This window comes from Lonchura striata, chromosome 2 (assembly GCF_050655825.1).
Source record: "Lonchura striata isolate lonStrDom1 chromosome 2, ASM5065582v1, whole genome shotgun sequence".
In the NCBI taxonomy this organism is placed as follows: Eukaryota; Metazoa; Chordata; class Aves; order Passeriformes; family Estrildidae; genus Lonchura; species Lonchura striata.
Window position 1 is genome coordinate 122,715,497 of NC_140704.1, and position 25,561 is coordinate 122,741,057.

The 25,561-nt window shown below is 37.0% G+C and overlaps 1 protein-coding gene across 8 annotated transcripts in view; it reads right to left on the bottom strand.

Annotated features, from left to right (window-relative positions):
• PPP1R42 (protein phosphatase 1 regulatory subunit 42) overlaps positions 1 to 25,561 on the bottom strand; it is a 30,314-nt gene that overhangs the window by 1,029 nt on the left and 3,724 nt on the right. For 4 of the 8 annotated variants that reach the window (XR_014952929.1, XM_085572206.1, XM_085572207.1 and 1 more), the window contains 5 exons: positions 23,128 to 23,244; positions 18,035 to 18,152; positions 16,677 to 16,760; positions 15,311 to 15,459; positions 929 to 1,013 (listed from right to left, as the gene is read on the bottom strand). Coding sequence is in view for 7 of the 8 variants with exons in the window: in XM_085572206.1 (XP_085428332.1) it covers positions 929 to 1,013; positions 15,311 to 15,459; positions 16,677 to 16,760; positions 18,035 to 18,152; positions 23,128 to 23,244 (553 nt within the window). In the remaining variant the exon portion in view is untranslated. Of the gene's footprint in view, positions 1 to 928; positions 1,014 to 7,761; positions 7,895 to 15,310; positions 15,460 to 16,676; positions 16,761 to 18,034; positions 18,153 to 23,127; positions 23,245 to 25,561 lie in introns of those variants that run through there. The other 4 variants (XM_021555718.3, XM_085572209.1, XM_085572210.1 and 1 more) reach the window with 2 other exon arrangements.

A 25,561-nucleotide genomic window follows, 5' to 3' on the forward strand; every position in this document is an offset into this window, starting at 1 on the left:
TTAAACCTTTTAATTTCATCCAAATATTGTGTAATTAAAAGTTTAAATAACATTGATGCACATAAATGACTTAATATCTACATTTACAAGAATTAGCCCTTGATTTTGCAGAGCATTTCAAGCACACATGGAGGTCAAAGATTTCTATCAAAGACAAGGAAAGGTTTCTAAATAAAACCTTTTTGCAATACTATAATTTGATGGTATTGAGAAAAATTTTTATCATTATTATTTTGTGTTAGCGATTGTGATTAATTTGCTATTAATGTGGCTCACAGAGTATTATCATGTAATGGTCTCTTCAGTAGTAGTACAGTTTAGACTGAAATTATTTGTGAAATATTCTATGCACATCATAACTCTATACAAAACAAAAAAATCTCACTACTCTTTTATTGTTGTGTTTATGATCAGTATAAAATAAATCTTACATTAAGACTTCATGAGCTCATCTTGAGTGAGGGCTGAAAAACAGTCCTTACGTTGACTATTGCCTCTAACTTTAAAAAATCATTATATGCTTTTTTTGTTGGTGTTTGTTCATTGTGTTAAGGCATAGTCAGACCTGAATGCATTTTAGTTTTTTTAAAAAAATCATCATTGTGGAGATGGACATCAAGACATTAATTTAAGATAATTACAATTATCTTCACTGGCATAAGAATCTAACAATTTATGTTTAACAGCAGGATTTCTCACTGCCATCCCATCAAAATCCCACTGGTAGGAGGAAGTCTTCCCCAATTACTGGAGAAGTCTAGATTACCCAAAGATATGGACGGACTGGGTTAGTAAAATACCTGCTCCTCTACTGAAATACAGGACTAGGCATGTTTTACACACATTTTGATTTTGCTGTGCTGATGTGTAACCACATTTAGAACTGGAATGACTTCAAGTGACATACAGTACATAGTAATGCACATACCTAAAAACATCATCTCCTTGGGTGCCCTTGGAAATAGGAGTTTCTGGTTAAGGAGCTTCACATTATATGAGATAAAATCCTGGGCCTGTGGAAAAAAAAAAAGTACAAAATTTCAGCTGTGGAAATGAGAGATTTCACTATGAATTACATTTCTCTGCTGTCAGACTTCCCATCAAACACAAACAGCAATTGGCCTAGGAAAATCTGCTACACGAAGGATCTGCTGTAGGTATGTACATATGAGTAGCCAAATCATGGTGGTTCCTGGATCCACAGCCAGGGTCAACTTCGGTTGTGCACTGGGACTAGGTAGCATCACTCCTCCCCAGAGTAATCAGGACATCCATTCCAGGTGCTTCAAACTCAGGCATTGCCAAAACCTCATGGTTCAAAAAATGCTGCTAAAAACTAAAGTAAATAAAAAGTCTCTGGGCAACAGTCATTTTCCCTTTTGAAATTTTACAAGAAAGAGGTTTGGTTTTTAAGATAATCACAGTAATTTTTGCAAGCACCCACTTGCCACTTGGTATGCTGGCGTAGTGGAGGACAGGGCTGTGAAAGAAAATTAAAGTATTTATGTTGTTTCTAAAGTACTTCTAGTGCAGTATTTCTACATGCAGATGCATTTGTGTTTTTACATGACACTACAAAGACATGATTGGTTTGACATCTTTTACAAAAAATACCCAGCATAATATTTATTTTAGTCTTATATTCTGTGTGAATGAAATGGCGATGAAGGCGACCTGCCCGCACAGACAAGGAAAAATGGAAAACGCTAGAGCAGAGCACACAAACTGAAAACAAACAGGTGGAAACCTTAGATAAACTTGCTCCTTGGAGCAAGTCCGTTGCTCCTTAGGGCGCAAAATACAGTGAATCTGAATAATTTTGCATCGGTTTAAAAAGGCCTTGCCCTCCGTGTAACTCCGCTAACAGGTAACGAAAACCCTTTCTCCGGAGCGGAGAAACAGGGACTTGCATGTCGGTGTGCGGAGGCAGCACCGGCGCTCACGGCCCCGCCGGCCCGAGGCGGCTGCTGCGTCCCGGTCCCGCATCCCGGCTGCCCGGGACCTGGCAGGACCCCGCGGTGCCCGGCCGGGGATGAACTTACCGCTCCGCCGCTGCGCAGGTTCCTCCGTCCCGTCCCGTCCCGTCCCGTCCCGTCCCGTCCCGTCCCGTCCCGTCCCGGTGTTTATAAGCCGGTGGGTGCGGCGGGGCTGTGTCGCACCTGGCCGGCGGGCTCCCCCCTCCAGCCCGGGCGACAGCGACCGCCCCTTCCCGGGCGGATGGGTCATCAATCACGGAGCTGTCGGGGCGGCATCGCCTCACGCTCCCCTCGACCCCCGCCCTCCCCCGCGCCCGGCCCCGGGTCCGTGCGGGTCCCGCCGCCCCGCGCCGCCGCTCGCGCTGTTTTTCTTAGGATAAAGTAACGGTTTTGCTGGAGGAGAGAAATTCAATCGCTGGACTGGGAGCGCAGGCGATGCCGTGTTAAAAGCGAGCCCTTTCTCTTCGCTCCGCCGCCGCATCTCCGGCTCGCGGATGTTCCCGGGCGGAGCGGGTTCCCCAGGGCGAGGCTCCGTCCCGCAGCCGCGGGGGAAGCGGGTCGTGGCTGCCCGGGCACCGCTCCGGGGACCGGCCCACACGGGATGGAAACACGAACGGGATGAGGCGAGCCCGGGCGGGCAGAGAGGGGATTTAACCGGGAACGGGGAGCGATTAAAAATCAGTAACGCTAATGAGAACGGACAGTCAAAATAAATACCGGGGTAAGGAATTAGCCCAGAATAACATTTTGAACGAAGCCCGATTGTGCGATAAGAGAGACACAATAAATCAAGCCTCGGGAGCAGTGGAAAAACAAAGTCTGAGCGATTCGTTACCGGGTTTGCAGCCAAGAAATTTAAGGTCTTAACATTTAGCGATATCTGGAAGTTCCGGGAAGGGACGAGCCCGGTGAGGTGCTGGCCGGGAGCGGTGCAGAGGGAGCCGGGCACCTGCCTTCAGCCCCGGCCCGGTTCGGCAGCACCCGCAGAGAGCCCGCCGCAGCCTCCAGTGCATCCCAGCCAAATTCTCCGGCCCGAGAATTCCACCAGCTCCGCTCTGGGGGGAACGGGCGGGGGCTGCCCGCGGGTGGGACCCTGCCCCGCCCGGCCCCACTGCCCCGCCGAGGCCCCGCCACGCTTTCTGCCCTCGGGCTGACCGCCACAGCCGTGAGGAACCGCCTCCGCCGGCCCGAGAGGGCTGGATGGCAAGGAATGCTCTCCGTTCTGAATTTAAGCACTAAATTCTAAGTTAAGTAATTAAATTAATCTGTAAATCTAAGTACTGAAACTGTGCCTCGACGTTTACCTTTGCTTGCTGCTGACAGCCTCGGTGGGGGTTTCCCTTCAGCCATGGGGAGCCACTCTGGCAAAAACTACTCTTGTCAGTATGTACACGAGCGTGATGATGGACTTCATCACACCACAGATCATCCTTTGGCCTCCAGGGTGCAAGAGAATGAAGACACTGGTTCTCTGGAGAACAGTGGAGTAGCCTCCAAGCAGCCCTGCTAAGCCATGTTTTCTTTTTGCCCCAAAAGTTTCCAGGGCTGCCTCCAGCCCAAGTGAGCATTGCTGAATCCTTTCTGCAGGAGGAGAAAACCTCTTTAAAAAAGCACTCAACAGACATCCCTCTGCTCAATCAGCCTCTGGGGCTCAAACAAGCAGTTCTTGAACACATCCTTAAGCTTGTACTGAAAACACTCTGTGGTGTGATGTGGAGGAACTGATCCCATACTCCCTGGGGAGCAGGGAGATTTGCCTTCCAGCACCAGTTCCACTGGAGCTCCTCTATCATCTTGTAAGTGCCAAACACGCACTGACTGAGACCAGCTACCAAGTCTGGGGATCAGCTCTCCCACACACCAAGGAGGTTTCTAGGTCTGCTGCCCGCCTAAAAATGCCTACTCAAGGGGGACGACTTCTCACTAGGCCATGGGATGCTCAACTATGTCACCAACAGAGAACTTAACGGCAGGCGTCCCAACACCCTGAGACTTCCCAGCCACCCTAAATTAGCAGATTGTGAGTGCTGTGCTCTTCTTTACTCTGACTGGATTAATGACACAGTATTTTTTGGGGTTTCCCACTGTACACAGAATTCTGCCTCAATGCAGGAAGCCCAGCGGAAGGTGTTGGAAGAGAAGTGGTGGTGGAACCCCCATTACCATCTTTAGACAACACTGAATCCACCTTACTGCAGAGTGTGATTAGGGAGATTGCACAGTAAGAATTTGAGCAGTGTTTGGAGACACCACTCTGGCTGCTAGCCTTGTTACCAAAAAAGGGATGCTTTAAACATATTTTAAAAACCCAAAGAGATTGAAATGTAGAAATAGCTGTTCTTTGCTCCATCAAGACTTTCTCCCATCAGATGACACCTCCTCTGTCATAAGCACAAAGACATCCAGTGATTATTCTCTTGTACCAACCAACTATTTAAATCTAATGCTGTAACAAATGGCTGCAGCTGTTTCTTCTTCTTCTTTCCCAAACAAATGACTGAGAATTACTTTTCCTGCCTTACCTTCCACAGTATATCTCAAATCTGAAAAATGCCAGAGTCACAGATTTCCAGTGTGATTTAGGTAAGAAGAAGTTCTACCACAGACAGAATTATGTTTTTCCAGGTACACTCTGCTCCCTTTATGTCAAATTAGTTTCTGGTTTCATGGCTACAATTCACGACAAACATTCAGGGTATTTCTTTCCAATTTGTTAATTTTCTCCCATTCCTATTTCTGTATAAGGATTTCTCAAGCGTGCTTGCCTGCTGGTATGGTGCAGCAGTTATTGGTGCTTCTGACAGAAACTAACTAAATTTCACTAACTTAAAAATAAGAAATATTGTTTGAGTAAAACAGCTCCGGCAGGAAGCCACACACACATTGTATCTGGTCAGGTCCCACAGATTGCACCTGTAGCCTGGGAGCAAATCAAAGGCAGGACACAGCCATCTGAGAATAAAAATAAGTTGTAGTTCACAGCTTTTGCTTCTTGGGGAAATCTTAGCATAATGGTTCCAAATACAAACAAATATTTTGAGGATTTCCAGTTAAATACTTCCCCCCCTTGTTTCAAATGCCATATTGATGATGTACTGTAAAACCATAGCGTATTCCACAGTTATGTTAAATATGTCATATCACAGTGTGTCAATATGCTTCTTACAGCATTTTCTCAGTAGAAATTACTTTAAAAATTACTTTAAAAATTACTTTTAAAATATGTATCAGAAGGGCTCCATTCTGAAGGGTTGTGTGTGTACATAAGTGTTAGACTAGGGAATTGAAACTTTCTTAGGGCTTTGCTTTAGCTAGACTTGAGTTGCTTGACTGTGGGATTCTCCCTATGAAACCTCATGACATATATTCCATTGGGAGTAATTAATCCAGGTCTTCAATGTTTTATTTATGGTACAAGAAATTAAAATATTTAATCCAGAAATACTCAGAACCTATGAAAAAAATGCCATGCTTTAGGTGGCTTACACAGCATAACCCACATTAACAAATACTAACAATTCATTAAATAGTTTTAAATGAGTGTGTGTAAGGCAGAGGGAAGTGTAAGATGCAAAGATAACACCACAATATAGAGATCAGGGAGCAACTTCCTAATGTGCTGCTTTGAGTCAGCAATCAGCAGCTGACACTGTGAAAATGCTCATCAACACTATCGACATTCTTCTTTGGAAATTGCTTAAAGAATCAACTGGGTTTTATTCTTCTTTGGAAATTGCTTAAAAAATCAACTGTTTTTTTTTTTTGTTTTCTTTTTTTTTTTTTTTTTAATGTAGGCTTTTCTGTCCTTCTTGACCTGAATATCATTGATATAATTGAGTACAGCTAGAACAAGAAGTATTGTGCTTGGTTAGTACTGATTTCAGTAAGGGACTAACAGCTACACATCTGAGCTTTATTTCATGTTTGGAATGTTCTGATTTTGAAGGCTAATTACTCACCAGCCTTCTATGCTGCTTTGGGCTGGGGTAGAGTTAATTTTCTTCGCAATAGTTGGTATGGGACTGTATTTTGGATTAGTACTGAACACAAGGTTGATAATCTGGAGATGTTTTTGTTATTGCTGAACAGGGCTAACACAGAGATGAGGCCTTTTCTGCTTTTCATACTACCATGATGGCAAGGAGACTGGGGACATGAGAACTGACAACATGGTAAATTGGGACAGGTGACCCCAACTGACCAAAGGAATACTCCATACCATATGACATAATGTTCATGTACCTGAAGTAGGGGAAGAAGGAGGAAGCAGGGGGATGTTTGGATGTTTGGTGTTTGCCTTCCCAAGTAACCATAGCATGTGATGAGCCCCTGGTTTCCTGGGAATGGCTGAACACCTGCCTGCCCATGGGAAGTGGTGACTAAATTCCTTGGCTTGCTCTACTTACACGTGTGGCTTTTGCTTTCCCTATTAAACTGTCCTTATATCAACCCATGAGTTTTCCAGCTTCTACCCTTCCTATTCTTTTCCCAGTCCCAATGTGGGGAGTGAACGAGTGGCTGTGTGGGCTTGGCTGCTGGCTGGGGTTAAACCACAGCACTTTAATAGGAACATTGGCACCTCAGCGTTACAGTACCACTCATTTACTATCTTAGCTTTGGAAATCCTGTTCTTTATAATGAAGATCTTGTTATTCAAGGGGAGAATGCATGCAGGAGTTAAATATATTTTAATAATCTCTACCAAATTATCTTTATAAATGTTCACAAAATACACAAAACATTCCATCCAAAAAGATCCTGATTTCCTTATTCAGGAAAATTTCATTTCTTATTTCAGAGAGGGCTGTAAGCACAAGATGCTGAGCTGCCATTTACACAGAGAAACTGCATTATGAAAGGTCTTTTCCCAGAGGCAATTTGTAATCTGGGCTTTCCTTTCCTTACCTGTAAGATTGGAATTTTCCTATATCAGAACTCTCAAGAATTTATTTAATTACTTAAATTAGTGCAAAGCAGCCAAACTAACAGAATCTGAAGTTAAATTAATGAATGACATTCCCAATAAAAGAATTAATCAGCACAGATATTATTAATCTTCTCATGCCCCCTCTGCTAACTGTTCCACATTATTCACCAAAACTTGGAAAAATCAAAATGATGGAAATTATTTTTAGGACTACAGATCTTCTCAAAAATCATGAGCTAATAGCTTATTTCTGTTTGAAAGGAGGTTGTGACAGGTGAGGGCTTTTTTTTTCTCTGAAGTAACAAGTGACAGGACAAGAGGAAATGACCTAAAGTTGCACCAGGGAGGGTTTAGATTGGCTGTTGAGAAAAAATTCTTTGTTGGAAGGGTGGTCAAGCATTGAAACAGGCTGTCCAGGGAAATGGTGGAATTACCATCCCTGGAAGTGTTAAAAAATGTGTAGATGTGTGGTTTGGTGTTAACCACACCATGGTTTGGTGGTGAAAATGACAGTGTTTACAGTGGGACTGCATAATCGTAGAGGTCTTTTTCAACCCTAATGACTCCATGACTCTACTTTGAACACGCCTCCTCACAACTGCTGAGTACCGTATAGGGAAGGGAGCAGCTGCCAGGTAAGGCACTGGCTAAAGCCAGTTCATTTCTTGAGGAAGCTTAAAATTAGGCAACCAGTTTAACCTAGCATGTGCTGATGTTTTTACACGCTTTTGAGACAAAGCATTGCTTCTAAATAGATAGGTAGTCCTCTTGATTTTCCCAATGTTCTTAGAAAGCAGTGTTAAATTCAACATACTTAATTTTGTCTGGTTTTGAGATTAAAAAGACACGGACAACATATCCAAAGGGACACCGGTATCTTTCTTTGTAGTCTTTGAGGGAGAAAATAAATAATGGCCAATTCTTCACATCCTGTAACTTCTGGATTTTAGAATTTAAACAATTCTGTCGCTGCTTGAGATTCCTTTTCAACCTACATCAGAGAGATCAGAGGAGACAGGTGAGATCTTCATGTCACAACCGCATGAAAAGCACCTATTGCTCCCATTGCCATTAACACTTCCTTGGAGCACTTAACATTTCTGTAAAAATTATAAGCAGTGTTATCAAGTGTTGCTGATTAAAAAAAAAGATATTTAACTATTTAAAGATTATTGGCTGTTGCAGTGAAAGCCCTTTTGTTTTTTTCACCAGTGCCAAACCTGGAACCAGAATATTCTGAATTGACAGAATCTGTATATTTGTGGTATTGTGTATCCCTTTATTACAAAAATTACTTTTTCCATGGACAAAAATGTTATTAACATTTTTTTCCTACATAAATGTGTATAATTTAATTTTCAAGTCCTATAAGAAAAAAAATCTTATTAATAATCAAAGCAATTTCTCATATAAATGAAATCAGATAAGAGCCAGTATTTTATTCCAAAACACTTTCCTACAAACTATGTGTAACTGATTATACCCAACTTTACTAGACATGTAATCAGTGGTTACTATGGCAGACTAACATATTAACTCTCCAAGAAAGGAAGAGCTTATTGATTCAAAACTCTTTTTGATTTGAAGTATTAGTCTATTACATGGATCATTTCACAGCTGGCTTGGATTTATCTTGGTTTTGATGCAGCAATTAATTCTGCTCAGAATTAAGAGAACAGAAAGATGTAGTCAGTCATTTCTGTAGTGTCTGGTTACAGTGTAGTTTGATTGAAATGGTAAGGTTCAAATACAACTTTTTTAGCAGGGAATTCCTAGAATTCTTCAAGGCCAAGCCACTTAAAATTTAAAGAAAAAAATCAATGTGTTTTTTTTTTTTTCCTACCAAAGTAAAAAGTAAAAGGTATTGTTTCCAGTTACAGTATATAGCATTTATAATTTTATGTCTGTAAATAATCAGGTTCACATAATTAATCATTTTCCTCAGAGCTCTGTTAGTCAAGAGAGCTACTCTGCACACCACATTGAGATAAAATTAAGAAAATCAGGGAAGAGGACCTTTCAGTTGCACTTAAATTTTACCAGTTACACTCTGAATACAATCACATACTATCCCATATTAACAGATCACATCTGAAACCATATCCTGAAAAGTCAATGGGCACATCTTGAACACTGACAGCTTTCTGGCTGTTTTTTCCCCCTGTCTATCTCAGAACTTTTGAACTGCATGGCTTTTAAAACTGTATCATAGGCAGTGTGTACTGCTTTATACCTGCATATAGAAAGAAATAATACAGCATTAGAAAAATAGGATTTTTTTCTTCAGCTATGGATTAAAAGTTCAAATATGAGCTTTAGATCAGTAACTCAAACACTATATGTTCACATGTTAAGAAAACATGATAAAAACATTATCAAGGGAAGGTATTTGGGCAGCGATGTCTAATCTTTTTCCTTTTTTACTTCTAACACACCAACAGGACTGGGTAAGCTCTAAAAGCATTGGAATCTTTACTAGTAAGGCTTGGTCTCACACCTCTTAGGTCCTAGGAATACTTTTTGGTGGTGGGAAATTCTACCAACAGTAGATGATGACTGATTTAGGAACTACTAAGGTAAATCTGACATATCCAAGTCTTTGCAACTGGATGGGATACATCCCAAATGCTGGAAGTGAATTCCAGGAGGTATAACTGCTACTAAGGAATTAGTGGTTGCAGTGCTGTCCTCCAAAATGTAGTAGCTCATCTTGCTGGATGAGAGCAGTGACTGTATTTTCACCTCAGGTTTATAAAAGCAGCTGCTTTCAACTTTTCAGAGAAGGGAGTGTGCCTACATAATGTGTGACCAGATACAGGAAGGCAAATATTGAAAGAGTGTTTATATCATTGCAGTAAATTAGATTATTGGAACTGACTGCAACAGAATTATACTGAAATTACAGAATTTATTTATATATTCCTACTCAAGCAATGTCATCCCGTTCTTTTGAGAGTTTTAAAGTTCTTCTAAAAGTTCCTATGCCTTCTGATATTTACATATTTCAACTGAGTTTTCTCATGCATGTTCACATAAATAATGATTGTTTTGCATTTTTCTTCATGGGTGGAGAGAATTGATGGACTGTTGGTTTGACCAGTGTGGTTGGAGAGGTGGCAGTTTCACCTTCCGATCCACTGTCACTTTTGCTATTGTATATATATTGGAGTCAGAAAATAAAGTTGCTTTTTTTGGGTTCTTTTTCTTTCCTTTTACATCTAGCCTGCTTCTGTGAGTTATTTTGTGTCACGGTATGACAAAGCAACAGTCTTTATTTTAACCTCAAATCACTTTTTCCAACTCTCATGGACTTAATGTATTTTAAAAACCTAAAAACATAGCATTACTTCTTTAACAGTTTTCTAATTAGATTAATATTTGTGTTGTTAAAGTGATATTTATAATTTTTCAGTCAGTTACACAATAAAAATGTGCAATGCTAATACAACAGACCAAAAATGTTATGAAGTTTGGAGGTTTTATCTCAACAGTATTCTAAAAGTATTGACAACAAAAATCTAAGGATAGGAAAAACTGAACAAATGAAAAAATGAAACTGAACATTTAATTTATCTAGTTACTATTAGTGTGAACATGTAACACCTGAAAAATAGATAGGCAAAGGTCTGAGTTTGCTTTTCGTTTACCATCCTAAAATAGTATTTCATTCCTGATACAGTTTTGATGGACCCAACTAACATCACTAAGTAGTCCCCTCTCATTCTGCATTCTGTTTAAAATGTTACTGACTTACAGTTGGACTCAATGATCTTCCAACCTACAGCATTCTAAATACTCATGTATTTTATGTAGAAGGTTTCAGACAGTCTGGATTTCAATGTTCTTGAGAGCATCTGGCATCCTGCAGCCCCAGATGTGCCCAGCTAAGTTGCTGACCACCTACTATGGCTGACAAGTCACACATGCCATTTGGTTTTCTAAACGTCTAGGAAACAGCCCCTATCTCCTGGAAGAGGAAGCAATCTATTGCAAGCAAATGTGCCCCTGCCAGACTGCCCATCAAGAATGTGTCTATGCTCTATCTGGTCAGCCAGACATGTAGGAGTAGGCACAGTCTAGCTGGCAATCTGCTCACCAGCAAATGTGCTCTCTGTCTGGTTTGCAAAGAATGTACTCTTTTCAAGGGCACAGGGGGTCTATCAGTGCACGTGTTCTGCCAGCGTGGTTTAGATCCTTACTCCTCCTCAGCTTTGGGCACAGGCAGCAGCACAGAGAACTGGAGTGGGGAGGCAGGGCATGGCCAAAAAGGCATGCCTTTTTTCACTGCCTTTAGAACACTGGATGACATGGCAGTCTTAAGTACTACAGATTTCACGTATAGTAGACCTATCTTCTTGGTTTTCTTAATTACCACTACTGAAAGAAGTTGAGGCAGAAGACAATGCTATTGTTTGTGTCTTGTATGTTTGTGATGACAGTTATATTTTTCCTTCTGAACAGAGTATGAATGATCATGGGGAGAATCATCCAGCACCACAGTCAGCAAGGCTGTAAACATAGATACCAAAAATGCCACTAGGCTGAAAATTACTGTAATATTAATTATGTCTCTGCAAAATATTTACACTCACTTTTATAGGTAGTGCATATTCTCCACAAAAGGAAAAAAAAAAAAAAAGGAACCAACCACTAAATCTGTCTGAATTGCCTGCTGAGACCTTACAAGGGCCACAGTAACCAGAAACTTCTAATACCTGACCTTCATTCAAACGGCTCTGCTTCAGCAACCCTATTTAATTTCAGACATTGACTTTATCTCTTTATCCTTACACTTTATCTAGCACTGTGGTGACTCCTTTCATATCCTATGTCATGGCTGAATAATTCAAAGGCAAGTAAATTCCTTACATTTCTCTTCCACAGCCTTCAGCACTAAAAGCTAATTGATACTTTGTAGACTTCACTAAGAAGATGTTTACATTTTTCCTTCAACACCATCACCAAGGAAAGGCAGTGAGACGGGCTGCTGGAAAAGGTGCTCCATATCTGTTCTAAGCATGCTCTTGGCTCTGGAAAAGTGCTCCAGATGGTATCTCTAAGTATTTAATGCACCTAATTCTGAATACCTTTGGAGTGCTTGGAAGCTCTTTGCTGCTAAAACCAACTTGAGGGTGCAAAGATAAAACTGCCCTTGTTTATATCTTATGTCTGTATTTCTCCTTCTCCTGCAGCCAAGACTGAGGATATTTTTTAGTTTTGAATTTTCAGATGTTTCCTGAAATTGATATTCAGTAAGCAAACAAGAATTTTTGCTTCATCCAGAGGTAATATATTTCCCCACCTCCCTCTCAAATAAGAGAGCTATATTGTGTAATGTGAAGTGTATGATTGCAAAGCTTATGTTTTGGGTATACATCATTATAGTCTCAGTATTATTTGGCCCCAAAAACCTGTCATATAATAGGCCCTAATAATTCTATTTGTTCTAACTAATTCTATAATTCTAACTAATGCTAGTTAGATTCATATAAACAAAAGTCCAATATACATGCACAACATGCACATTCCTATCTGTTATCAAATATACATTATCCTGTGTAGATTTCAAACCATACACATCACTGCAACTCAGGGCAGTGATAAATATTTAATTAATTAAATACAATGTTCATACAAGCATCTGCCTAAGAAGAGGGAGAACTAACATTGTTCACTGCAAGTTCCTTCTTTCTGGACTAGAACTGGAAAGGCACATGATGTGCATGGTGGCAGCAGAGTGGCTTATGATTAGTTGGCACAATCCAGAGTATTTATTACATGCTGACTGTATAATTTAAAGATATTTCCACATTGCTAATCCTCTAACATACGATGGAGGGACAAAAGGTGACTTTCCCACCACATTCTGAATTGCTACAAATACCTACCACAATATTTAATTTCATGAGTAAGGCAATGTGGGCAGAAACTGCTGGTTACAGATTAAGTTTACAACATCAAAATTTCAACAACTTCTCTACTCAGGGAACATTAATAATGGTGTATCCCACTGGAAGATATTAGATATCTTTAAAATAGTTAAGTGATTTGGTTTCTGTTAATTACTTCCTGCCAATATCCATAATTTTCTCTGAATGCTCAAAAGTAACTTAAAATTCAATGTGAAATTGCTATTGTTTTTATATCATCAAAAAAAGAAAAAATAATGACATATTTTAGCAATCTACTAATAAGTGGCTTTTTTCATTGTTCAAGCTGCATGCAATCCTCAGTGGATCTTAGATGTATGGTTAGAAAGGTATTTAATGCTTGTTTTTCAGTTTCCAAGGTCAAACATCACCTAGTATGTATGGGGAAAGAGGAAACATCTGTTGGAATAATTTATTTGACTAACACAGAGGTTAGGATTAAAACCCACTAATTTTTTTGGTCCTATACTGAATTTCAATTAAACAATACAGGTATTTGTTCAGTTTGAAAAAATTTCCTTCCTTTACTTGTGGGCACATTCATGTATATCCTTAATTAGTGGATCTGGCAGGGGAATACTATGATTTGTCTTTTTTTTTTTTTTTTTTTTTTTGTATCTGTATAAGCTCTGAGAATGAATATTTCTATTTTTTGAGGTTTGGGATTTTTTTTCCCAATAAATGTTCTAAAGAATTCACAAAACTTCAACTCCCAAGACTCTTTGGTTTCTATGGAATTCCTTTACTAGCAAGATTAAAATACATCTCAGGATCAGTGATTACACATGAAATTGTAAGGTACAGCAACTTTCAGCATCTAAAAATAAAAGTTTTTACAAGACATTACAAGTTTTTAGAAAATATTAAATGCATTTCATCTGACTGCAATTTCTTCTAACCTTTCTGTGAAATCAAACTAAAATCTACTAGATTAACAGTAATTAAAAAATTACTTAAATTGTTTAATTTGCAAATGTAAATTAATAAAAATATAGAGATATTATTTCAATCAAGTATGGAAGGTGCTGTCTTAGCCTTTCTTAGGTCAAAAGGGATTTCAACAGAGCCGTGATTGTATTCCAGATTTTTAATATTGGAAAAATATTTTGCCAAGCAAAGAAGCTCAACAATTGGACATCTTTTTACCATTGTAAAGCAGAATCAGAATGCTTTGTCTCAAAGGGAATAGCAGAAGGTCTTACAGGAGAAAAGATATTGTACACGCACGTTCCATTCTTTTTTAGGACTAAGTGAAATGATAAATGCAAAACACAGTTTTACTCAGCCTGGCCCAAAAGACAGGATGCTAACAGAGATGACATGCAAGCTGACAGAACACTGAGCATGTGAACAAACCCATCTTACAATAGAATTTTAAAAATCCCAACTTTTATATGGCATGAGTATTAGTCTGTATCCCTCTACATTTCAGAAGCCTGTACTATTCACTGGAAAATAATAGTGTACTACTATAGTAGTACTAACAGTATCACTTTTTATAATGAGTAAGTTGTTCCTGCAGTTCTTGTTTTTAACTGCTCCACTGCTTTGTGCTTTCTGAGTAAGAAAAAAAGCTCAATAACGGGCATATATATGACAAATTAATTTTCTTTTTTGGGCTAGAATATATCCATTGTCATGTGATGAACAAAAATTATTATTTGAAAGGGAACAGCTTTGTGATTTGCAATTCTTCTTCCCTTCTCAACAGAAAGGTAGCTATTTTTAATCAGAACAAACAATCAGAAGAAACAAAACTCATAGAATGGAAAGTGGTAAGTTGTCAAAAATAAAATAGCATTAAATGTTGCTCAGTTAATTTGTCAAACATATTAATAAATTCTAACTTGAATGTAAAATAGAAAATAGAAATTCTAACTAGAATGTAAAATATGTAACTAGAATGTAGAACAGAATACTACATTTACTAATTTAATTACAAAAAATACCTGTGTTAGTTGCATGTATTTATTTATTTTATCGACAGCATTGTATAAATGATGGTTTTTTTTTGGTTGGCTAGTTCAGCTGATAAGTAATAAAACTGTTAAGTTCAAAATAGCATTAAAAATCTGGGAGGAGCAATATTAGGCCCCAAATGCTTAACTATACTATTGCTACAGGTGAAACTAGAGCATGGTTGTTAGAATTAAGCTGTAATGATGAAAACTGATTGTTTCTCCTTCTCCATATGATTCTGTGCACTGTTCACCTGGTCCTCACACCTTAACTTACTTCTGAGAATTATGTTCAACATTATTTTACCTTTGTGGAAAATTATTACAATTAAATGCATATGACAGAAACTAGTATTATTAAAGTTACTGCTATTAGCTAGTCCACTGATTTGTAACCAGAAACTGAAACCTATTATCCTGTCTTTCAAAGAAATAAAGACAATAAATATAAGATGGTTAAAAAAAATTATTTCTGACAAGCAATAACCAGCATAACTAAAATAAAGTTGAGAAACATACCTGAGTTTTCACCTGACTTCTTTCAAGGATTCTTGGCAGAGGTTTTCTTTCAACTTTCTGCTTGTGAACAAAATCTAAAAAATCTGATTTTTCTTTCACAGAGTGACTGGATCGAAGAGGAAATGTGAAATTAGCTCTTCCACAGTCAACTGCAGAAAACAAAAAGAAAAAAGGATTAATTCAATATCCCAAGTCAAACCATATGTATTTAATATTCTGTGTGACTGATTACACTTTCCAATATATCTCGTTATAGAAAACAGTGTATTGAACCTTAAGGTAAAATACCTCAAATTTGATAATTGAGAATGGAAAACTTGGAATGGAGTTATGGAAGGTGCCACAAACACTGATGAAGCTGAATATTAAAACAGGTATTCCCATTCAGATAGAGTTATTTGAAAAGGAAAAATTCAATTACATTGCACCTTCTTATATCAGTAGTTATTCAGAAGACCATTTCAAAACCATTGCCATTTACATATGGCTTCCAAACAATGTGTAGATTCCAACTATTTTAGGGCTGGTGCTGGCAGGCAGAGCATCAGCCTTCATGTCTTCAAAACTTACATATTAGTTAATCTTCTGAAAGCAATAGTATAAGTGTGCCCAATTTTATTTTATAAATATAGTAATTCAAACAATTTTGAATAATTTCAAGTTAGATGTCTGGATCCAAGTCCTGCAAGATGGCAAGACATGCTGTTAAGTCATTTATATTTTAACCAGCAGTCAGCTCTGTAACAAGCACCACCTTCCCACCATTTTAAAAAAACTTCAAAGTTGTATTTCAGGTTATGCTTGAGTTTTCCCCATTTGAAGAACAGGTTGCCTTTAAACCTCAAAAAGGGCTTAAGGCTTTTTTACCTCCCAGACATTTTTTTTTTCTTCACAAGTTTAAAACTTGACCTTCTGCTAGACATGTATCTTGCAAAGGCCTTTAAAAGGACTGACAATATACAGAGATCAAATAAGTATCAACAAATAGACTTTAAAAGTCGGATGTATTTAGCGCATATTTATTCTAGAATGCCCAACATTTTTAGAATATGGAAGTAAATGTGAATATTTACACAATAAAAATGCACTAGCTACTCCTTTCCATAATTCTGGGAGACTGGGATGTGAGGAAAAGAAACTATATATGAACTAGTGCTAAAATTAAATTTTATATTTGAAAAGCTCAATTTCTACTCAAGTCTTTTGGACTCATCACTGGTACAAGTGTCATAAACAATTCTTAGTATATTTAGTTTTAGATGTAATTTTATTATTTCTGTAAGTTTTAAATAAGCATGAAGTAATTGATTGGTTTGTTTATAAAATTCTACATAGGCTGCATGTTCATCAGTCATTCTTTCATTACTTTTGTTTCTGGCAAGTCTGGAGGCTTTCCAATTCATTAAGAAACGTCTTTTCATTTCTTGAATTTCATTCCCATCCAGAGATTCTGCAAAAGAGAACATTTTCTGTGATACAAAGTGAACTAAAGGGCTATACAAAGCTGTAGGTAATGTGTATTGGCTCTATATTAATTATCTTCAAGTCTTTTTTTCCCTTTTCTATTATTTTGGTAAAGAAAAGAATACCCAGTGAAGACTGATAATCAAATTCAAGCTGCAAGAGAGAGTTAACATGTCTTAATTACAAAAAAACCCTACAGTTTTTTTTAAATTTCCAGGGAAATATACATATTTCACATTTGGTCAAAATGCAAGACTTTCTATAACATTCTGCAGAAAAGTTATGCTCTTACACAGGGTATAGATAGATGCAGAAATCCAGGTGGAGAGGGAAACTGCATGTCTTAACAATCAAGGAATTCTACTGATCATGGAGACAGTCACAGAGATTTGCCTCTCTAAGGTTAACTTTACTCACTTAGGTGCCATAAACCTTATGCTCTATGATTCATTGGTTGCATCTGTATTTTTGAGCCAGCCCAAATGAAATACCTCATGTGGCCACAAATTTAGGTTGAATTAAAACTGTCCTAAGGCACTGTTATTTTCATCGTGCAGATAGGCTTTTCCTAAATGGCCAGTATTTCATGATCTGAGAAAAAACAAGTTCTGTAATTATAACTTTAAAAAATAATTGCCACCTTTATCCAAAAAAGTAAAAAATTAGCAGATTTTTAAACTTATTTCTACAGTATAAATACTTAGATACAGAAGAATCAGTTTCTTCCTTTCATGGTAAAATTTTATGCAAAATAACAATATAAACTGCACCATAAGGGCTAAGATTAACAAATACACACACAACATAAAGTGTGAACTGCATATAATGATATGGAGTGGAAGGATGAATGTTATATGACAAATTCAAACACAGTAAGATGAGATATGCACAACCACCACTGTACAATCAAAACACTTTAGCAACTACTACGAATTGATAGGGGAACAGATGAAACAGATCATTGAAAATCAGTTTCACAACATCTAGAATATGAACACAAAATACTGTCTTGTAATGATGTCACCAATCATCTATTATAAAACAAATAATTACTACTACTAATACCAAAAGCCAAACAAGATAGCTTGTGAAGCTGATTACATAAGCAGTTTTAGCTTTCTACATAAATTAAAAATTCATTATTTGATATAAATATCTATAGCTGTGTTTACATGCATAGCACTACTCAAGAACAACTAATTTTCAGTTGTTTCCTAAAAGAGTGGGGGTTATGGGTGGGCTATTGATTTGATTTTTTACCTAAAGTCAGTGAATGTAATATAATCCAATCCTTGTACTTTGGCTGTTGGCAGATGGGGTTTCCTGTAAGATCTATTCTGCATAGTTTTGTCCATTTTTTTAATACAACCTCCAAATCCTGCAATTGAAACAACAACAGAACATAGTGATTATGTTTTCCCCTCCAGAGTAAAATTCAACAGTAATGTAATTTGTTCAACCAGGCCCAAATCCTGCACACAGAAATAACTTCAATTAGACTATTCACATGTATTATGCACATTAAGAATGTGCATTTTCAAACAGAGTGGTCCACAGCATCCCCTGAATATCAAAATTGCACAGAAAAAACAATGATGTTGGAATATGCTGCATTTTTAAGGATACAGTAATGCCAGCTAACAAAATGACCACTTCAATCCCACTGATAAGCACTCAAGGCCTAGGAACTACCAATGAAAAAATTCCTATTATACACAATGTCTGTTAATGCATCCCCGAGGTCTTACAGAGCCCTTAAGAGTATCAGCATGTGGAAGAAAAATTACTTTATACAGATAAAGTACAGACTAAAAGAAATCCACAGTGAACTGCCTCTCTCTATATATGTAGAACTGTATTTTACAGGAGAAACAATAATCCCCCCCCTACCTAACTGTGGGTGGTCAGTTGCAATATTGGCCTACACAGTGAAATTAGTGAAATATACCTTTCCCCATCTCTGTTTCTGTCTGGTTACCCAGGGGCAGTATGACCTAGATGAAACTACTCTGTCTTTCAAATACAATAAATTCAAGTTGAAAACATGCAAAGTTTATCAGATTGGTCCTTTCTATTCAGACACCTTACTTTCTGAAATACTTTCTTTCCAAAATTTAATTTAACTATTATTCTTGACAGGTTTTCCTTGTATGTGTGAAAAGCTTAAGGAGGGATTCAAGACAATAGGTATAAATAGGAGAGAGGATTTATGTTCTACTGTTGTAATAGTTTGGAAAATTCTACTAATCATGCTGTGATGGATTCTAAACCACAGAGTGTGTAAAACTTTGTAGCGTGATGCCAACAATGAAGTCTCTAGCAATGTAGATATCTCTTAGCTTCTGCAAATTTATAAAATTGCTTGGGTAACACAAGCAGGGAGAATTGTGCTTTTGCTGGCTCATCTCCCTTGGTAGAAAATCCTCTTGGAACTGTTCTATCGGTTCTATAACACATTTAATAAAAACATGTGGAAGAGAAAGTGGCAGCACAGCCTCATGCCTCCAAACCATATAATTTTTGGTCTATCTATGATGATGGTGATATCACCTATTGCTATTCAGAGATAAAAATGTATTTTTAGAAAACTAGAGAGCAAAAGTCTGATTCTATGACGATCAGGACTGATAAAACAATGCAAGAAACTCTGAGGACTAGTCCACATGAAGAAATGTTAATAATTCTTGTAATGTTATTCAGCAAAGCTAAATCAGTATGTATCAGGATAGAAATGTGATAACCCTCATAGTTTAGGTGCTAATCACAAACAGGACTTTAGGGGCAAAATATTTTAGGCTAGACTTACTAAAAAAAATAATTTAGCAAGTATATTTATTTATCCTAAGCATTCAGATACTATAATTTAAGTCTGTAATGTGTTCTAGATTCCATTAGAAAGAATTTTCCCAAGTAATAGTTTTGCAACACGAAGTTGTCTATTACTGAAAAAAAATGTATACAGTTTAACTTTGATGAATGTATACAGAGTCCTGTAGATTTTTGTTAGCTGTTACTTACTTGATAAATGACCCAGAACATGCTTACTCCAGTGTATGTTTATCTAAGAGCACACTAATCCTGTGCTGAAATATGATTACCCTTTCGATACGCTCTAGTTGTTCATTGCCTTCCTGTCTCTAATAAAGTGCTTTCACTTCCCAGCCTTTCAATAAGCTGTACTAAAGGGACCAGACACTCTTCTGGGCAGGCTCCGTTTGATAAATGATCATGTCATGCTATCACTTTTGAGGTCTGCTGCAAAATACTGACGAGCAAATTATATTCCATCGGGGAGGGTGGGGAGGGGGAAGGGCAAGTGCCTGAGTAGGCAGCTGTAGTGCTGGCAATAACTTTCTTACCAATTAACAGTGGCCATTTAAGAATTGGTATTTGACCAGTATGCTCCAGTTTTTATTGGAAATGTCTAATCCAACTGCCCCAGCTACATCTACAGACAGCCATTTGTCACCAGTTTGATTACCTGTCATAATCTATTTGAGAAAATCTATAATTTTTCTCTTGTTCCTGACTCAATTCTAAAGCGAATGAATTCATCTTTTGTGATATCCTCTTGTCATAATCAATACTGGCCAGAGGTTGAATAAATTAAAGACTTGGGAAATACAGATTTTTCCAGGTATTTCTAGCTATATTTTTTTCTATCTATCCAAAGACTCACCTAACTCATAATATTTCTAAAACTAATAAACTTAATAATTATATTCTGACTTTTTGTAAAAAGGAATAATTGTGGCGTTTTTTTTTAATAGACATAATGTTTTAAAAAAATTAATTCTAACCCAAGTACACTGCAGTCTAGAAGACCTTGTGATCCTGACTAAAACAAACCAGAATCTTAATACAATGAATAAATGAAATAGCAAGCAATAGAAAACAAAGAAAAGCCAATTCTATTAGGATCAATTATATTCTTGATAACTGACCTGAGACATACTTTTTGCATATGGTAGGTAGTCATAGTTATTTTGCATGAATTCAGAAAAATTACTTGATTTTCATGTCTACTGTTCAGACTGCATTATATAAACTTCAGTCAAGTGAAACAGGGTCATATGCCTTGATGTCTGTTAATTATGCTAACAAAGCCCTGTATTAGCCATGACCTTAAGTGCTTGAATTTATCAAATTTATTAGTCCTAATTTTCAATTATGCTGAAATCAAAGTGACACAGGTGAGAAAGCAAAAGAATATGGATTTTCATAATAAAGTGAAAAAACTGAGAGAAATGTTTAAATATAAAATAATTATACTAAGTACACAAAAGTGAGAAAAGTCTACATGAGATGGTATTTCACGCATTTCTTATGCCCTTCATATTTTCCTTTCTCAAAGATTCCATGTTATTCCTGCAGTTCTCCAGACCTGCTCAGACACAAGCAGCTCCTCTACAGCTTCTCTTCCCACCAGGTGAAGCACAGCTAGGTACAGTGCTCTCCAAAACTTCCCTGTCATGTGACACTGCCACGATGTCTGATTAATGCCAGACATTCCTAGGAAAGTTCTTGATGGCAGTGATGGCAAAGCAAAAATGGGAAAACAGGTGATATAGTGCTTTTGGCATGAAAAATAAGTATGCATCAGAGTTTTGATAACAGAGGGGCAAGAGGGAGGAGAAGGGAGGCAGCTCGTGTGGGAATGAAAGAGCCTTTGCTGCATGCAACAAGTGCAGTGAGCAGAACCAGTTAAGGGTATAGAACTGTAAACTCCTAAAACGCTTGCAGCTTTCACAGCCGTAGAATAATGTATGCCATACAATAATGAAATTCAAGGATGCAAAAAAATTGAAATATACTCAAAACTTCCCTCAGCTATTTCTTTATACAGTCAGTGACTGCATAAGATTGTTCTCCCTCTAGATGTCCACTGTGAGCTGAAGCCTCTTACATGGAGTTAAAACTTTTTAAAAAATACTTTTCATGGCTTAATGCTTTTTTCAACAGTTTGGTTTTTATTTATTTAAGAATTTATATTAGTGAGAAGTAGAGCCTACCAAAATGCCTTAAATCCCTTAAAACTCGTAAACACTTGTAGCTGGAAAGTTGGATATCCACCTGCATTACACTGTATATTAAACACATTGATATATTAATTAATTTTACAGGTCTGCAAAGATATGAATAGAAACACCCTGTTCCGTATATTTAAAAATCTGGAGATTGTTTAGAAAACACACAGAACAGTCACTTTCAAGATATACTGGAGCTTAATACGAGTGTAATGGATAGCAAACTTAAATGCTACTTGTATCATTTTTCACCAGCTGTGACTATATAACATAGAAATCTTCAGGTCTAACTGGTTTGGGTCAATGTAATTCTGGTTTTCCTGATGATTAAATAATGAAATTTAATAAAGAATAAGAAATATATACACAGTTACTGAATAATGCAGTAATTTTGTCCTCTCCTATTCTGTTTCAGAATATATTCCCTTTTTCTCTAAGATACTGAAAATGCTGTCTCCAAACTGGCATCCTCATTCTTAAAATTCATTGGTTCTTTGGCTATGACAATTTTCTTTTAAGATCATCACAACAAAAGTATATTTTATTTATAAGAAAGGAACAGCCAATATACACATTTTTTAATATGTTTTATTCAGAAATTGATTCCTTTTAAAAAGGAAAGATTTGGGGAGATTGGCTATTTGAAAAAAAGCTTTTTGCTAGTTTGATGTAACCAACATATTCAATGTAAATTTAATTATTCAGCAAAAGCCTACATGAATTAAATCACAACTGCCAGCCAGGACTTGATAATACTTTGTATTAATAGTTCTGTAGTAAAAAAGAAGGGTATCATTCAACATTTTTCAATATTATAGTGTAAAAAATGAAGAGTCCAAATAGACTAAATTCATCTAGATAACTGATAGGTTATGCATACAAAATACTGCAATCTTCTCATTAGTAAAGAGAAAATTGTCTCAATGATCTGTTAAAAATGTGCTGTGTTCTCAGAAGTAATAAGAATAGTTATTTTAATAATTACTAACCAATGAAAGTTAAGTTTACTATGGAAATAAAATGTTTATGCAAACCAGAAAAGAGTTGATTTCAATCAAGACTTTGTCTTCGTGATTTGAGTTACTATTTAAGCTAATTTATTTCAGTATTAATTAATAAAATCATAAATTTTTACATCCTAGGTAAATACTTCTCCATTTCTAGTCTCAGTAAGATTTTTACATGAGAAAAGACAGCATGCTTGACAAGCCAGATTTAGTAACTGCAGAAGTAAAATTTCTTTCTAGTTATATATTTAGCGGTAAAGATGAATGTGACTAATTCCTGAACACCCATACTTAACATAACAAATATTTACTTGAATACCTTCATATGTTTAAGCTGATTGTCGACTGCTTTAAGATAAGAAAGATTTCTCAAAACTGCCAGTTCTTCTAATTCATCAATGTTGTTATTGCTGATATTCAATACAGACAAAGACTTCTGAAGGAAGAAAAGCAGAAAAAGAATTTTTTTTCATACTATGTATGAGTCAAGTTGTAGTTACAGAAAATTATCTTAAAAGACGAACAAACATATGAAGAAGAAACATGCAAATACCACCTCCACATATCATATAGATTGTTTTATGTTGGCATTCCACCTTGTCCTAAAATGCAATTTATTTTGGTTTTGAAGTGAAACCAAATTCTCAATTATTTCAGAAATTCTTAGTAAATACAGAATTTTTGAGTTTTTTTAAACACGTTCAAAGTCTTTACAGAGTTCTGCAAGTGCACTGAGCTCTACTTTTGAAGTATGAAACATACATTGAAACTGACTGCCTTTTTATAGAATAATAGAATGGTTTGGGTTGAAAGGCAACTTAAAGATCATCTATTTCCAGCCTCCTGCAATGAGCAGGGACACTTTCCACTAGTCCTGGTTGTTCAGAGCTCTATCCAACCTGACCTTGAACACTTCCAAGGATGGGGCATCCATAGCTTCTCTGTGCAATCTGTTCCAGTGTGAATTTCTTCTTAATAGCTAATCTAAACCTGCTCTTGATCAGTTTCAGGCCATGACCCCGTGTCCTATCACAACAGACCCTTGTAAAAAGTGCCTCCCCAGCTTTCTTACAAGCTCCCTTTAGGTTACTAGAATGCTGATATAAGATGTCCTTGGAACCTTCTCCAGGCTGAACAACGCCAACTCTCTCAGCTGTTTTCATAGGAGAGGTGCTCCAGCCCTCTGATCCTCTCTGTGGCCCTCTCTGGACTTGCTCCAGGTGGTCCATTTTCTTTTTATACTGTGGGCCTCAAGAGTGCATCTGAACTGCAGAACTGAAGCCTATATACGCTACCTATATAGACTCATTTAACAGCTGGACTACACTACTTTTCTCTCAGGCTTGATCCTACAAACCTCTTGGTATCCATACCTCTGATCCTTACCCCTTCTCTGGAGCAGTACTGAGCCACATACTGCACTTTGCCATTTGTAAGAGACAATAGTTATAGAGATCTTTGCATTTTAAATAACAATCTAAATGTCTTTCAGTTGTTTATCTTGGGAAATACTAATGTACTATCACATAAAAGGAAAAAGTTTATATCTCTAGAAAATGAAAAGTGACTCCTAATCCAGTGAGTTTAGAATTATACAAAGTATAAGGCTTCCCATTATTTAGAAAAATTTCAGCAGTTTATACAGGAAACCTAACCCCCTTCAAAAATTTGACCAAAACCTACATTGCAGATGGAAATTACCAGTATCATCTTGATAACACAATTCATAAACTTAATCTTCTCAGTCAGATTCATGACATTGTCGTCATCAAAACATTTGCCTGTGGTACACACAGAATTATATGGCCTCATATCTCTTTTATCTTTAGCTCTTTTATCTTTGACACCATTAAAAGAGACAGAAACAGATTAAGAAATAAAAAGTGATGCTTTAAAAAAGCTCTAAACACTTAGCACTTAAAGGCTAAAATAGAATATTTTATTTAGCCTCCACAAAGATGCTGTATCATCAAGAATGCAAAGCTGTTTTATAGAACACAACAAAAAACCCCACATCAAAAGGCCTTAAATAAAAGCCACAAAGAACAAAATCTAGACCAGGCTGCTGAAAAACATGGAAGAAATTATTATATGTTATTATCCTGGGAAGATTACAGCTGTAAAACTTCCCTTTACTTTGATAATTTCTCCAATATAGAAGGAACAAAGTACAAATGCTCTCACAGTAATGACTCATTTCTATTACAGAAAAACAACAATATGTGTCTTGGATTACATAACCTCAAAACAGGAAAAAAGAAAGAGCTAGGTCAAATATTTATGATATACATGTGAACAAAAGAACTCAATTTTTAGTGAGTTCTTCGACTTCACAAAAAAAGGCTCATCAAACCCTGACTACACTGTGGGAGATACAGCAAGAGGAATTTTTATAGTACAGAACTATATCCATTAGCAAACAAATCCTACTTTTTAACCTCTTCAACTATATGTTTTATGAGCAATTAACATGTTGAAAGACAACTACAAAGAGATTTCCTGAATTCTTGTCATAACACAACATAGAAGAACTGCAGAACTAAAAATGATTGCTTTTGATTGTGTTGTTCTTAATATCCAGGAAGAAAAATCTGTTTGTGCCTTTATTCCCATTCCATTTTTCTACAGAAATACAAAAGGCAATAAATAAACAACTATACCAATCATATCAGTGCAATAGCAACAAACTAATTCACTACAATTGAAACAGACTAAGAAAACTAAGTGATAAATTACACCCCCTTTTTTAGTTT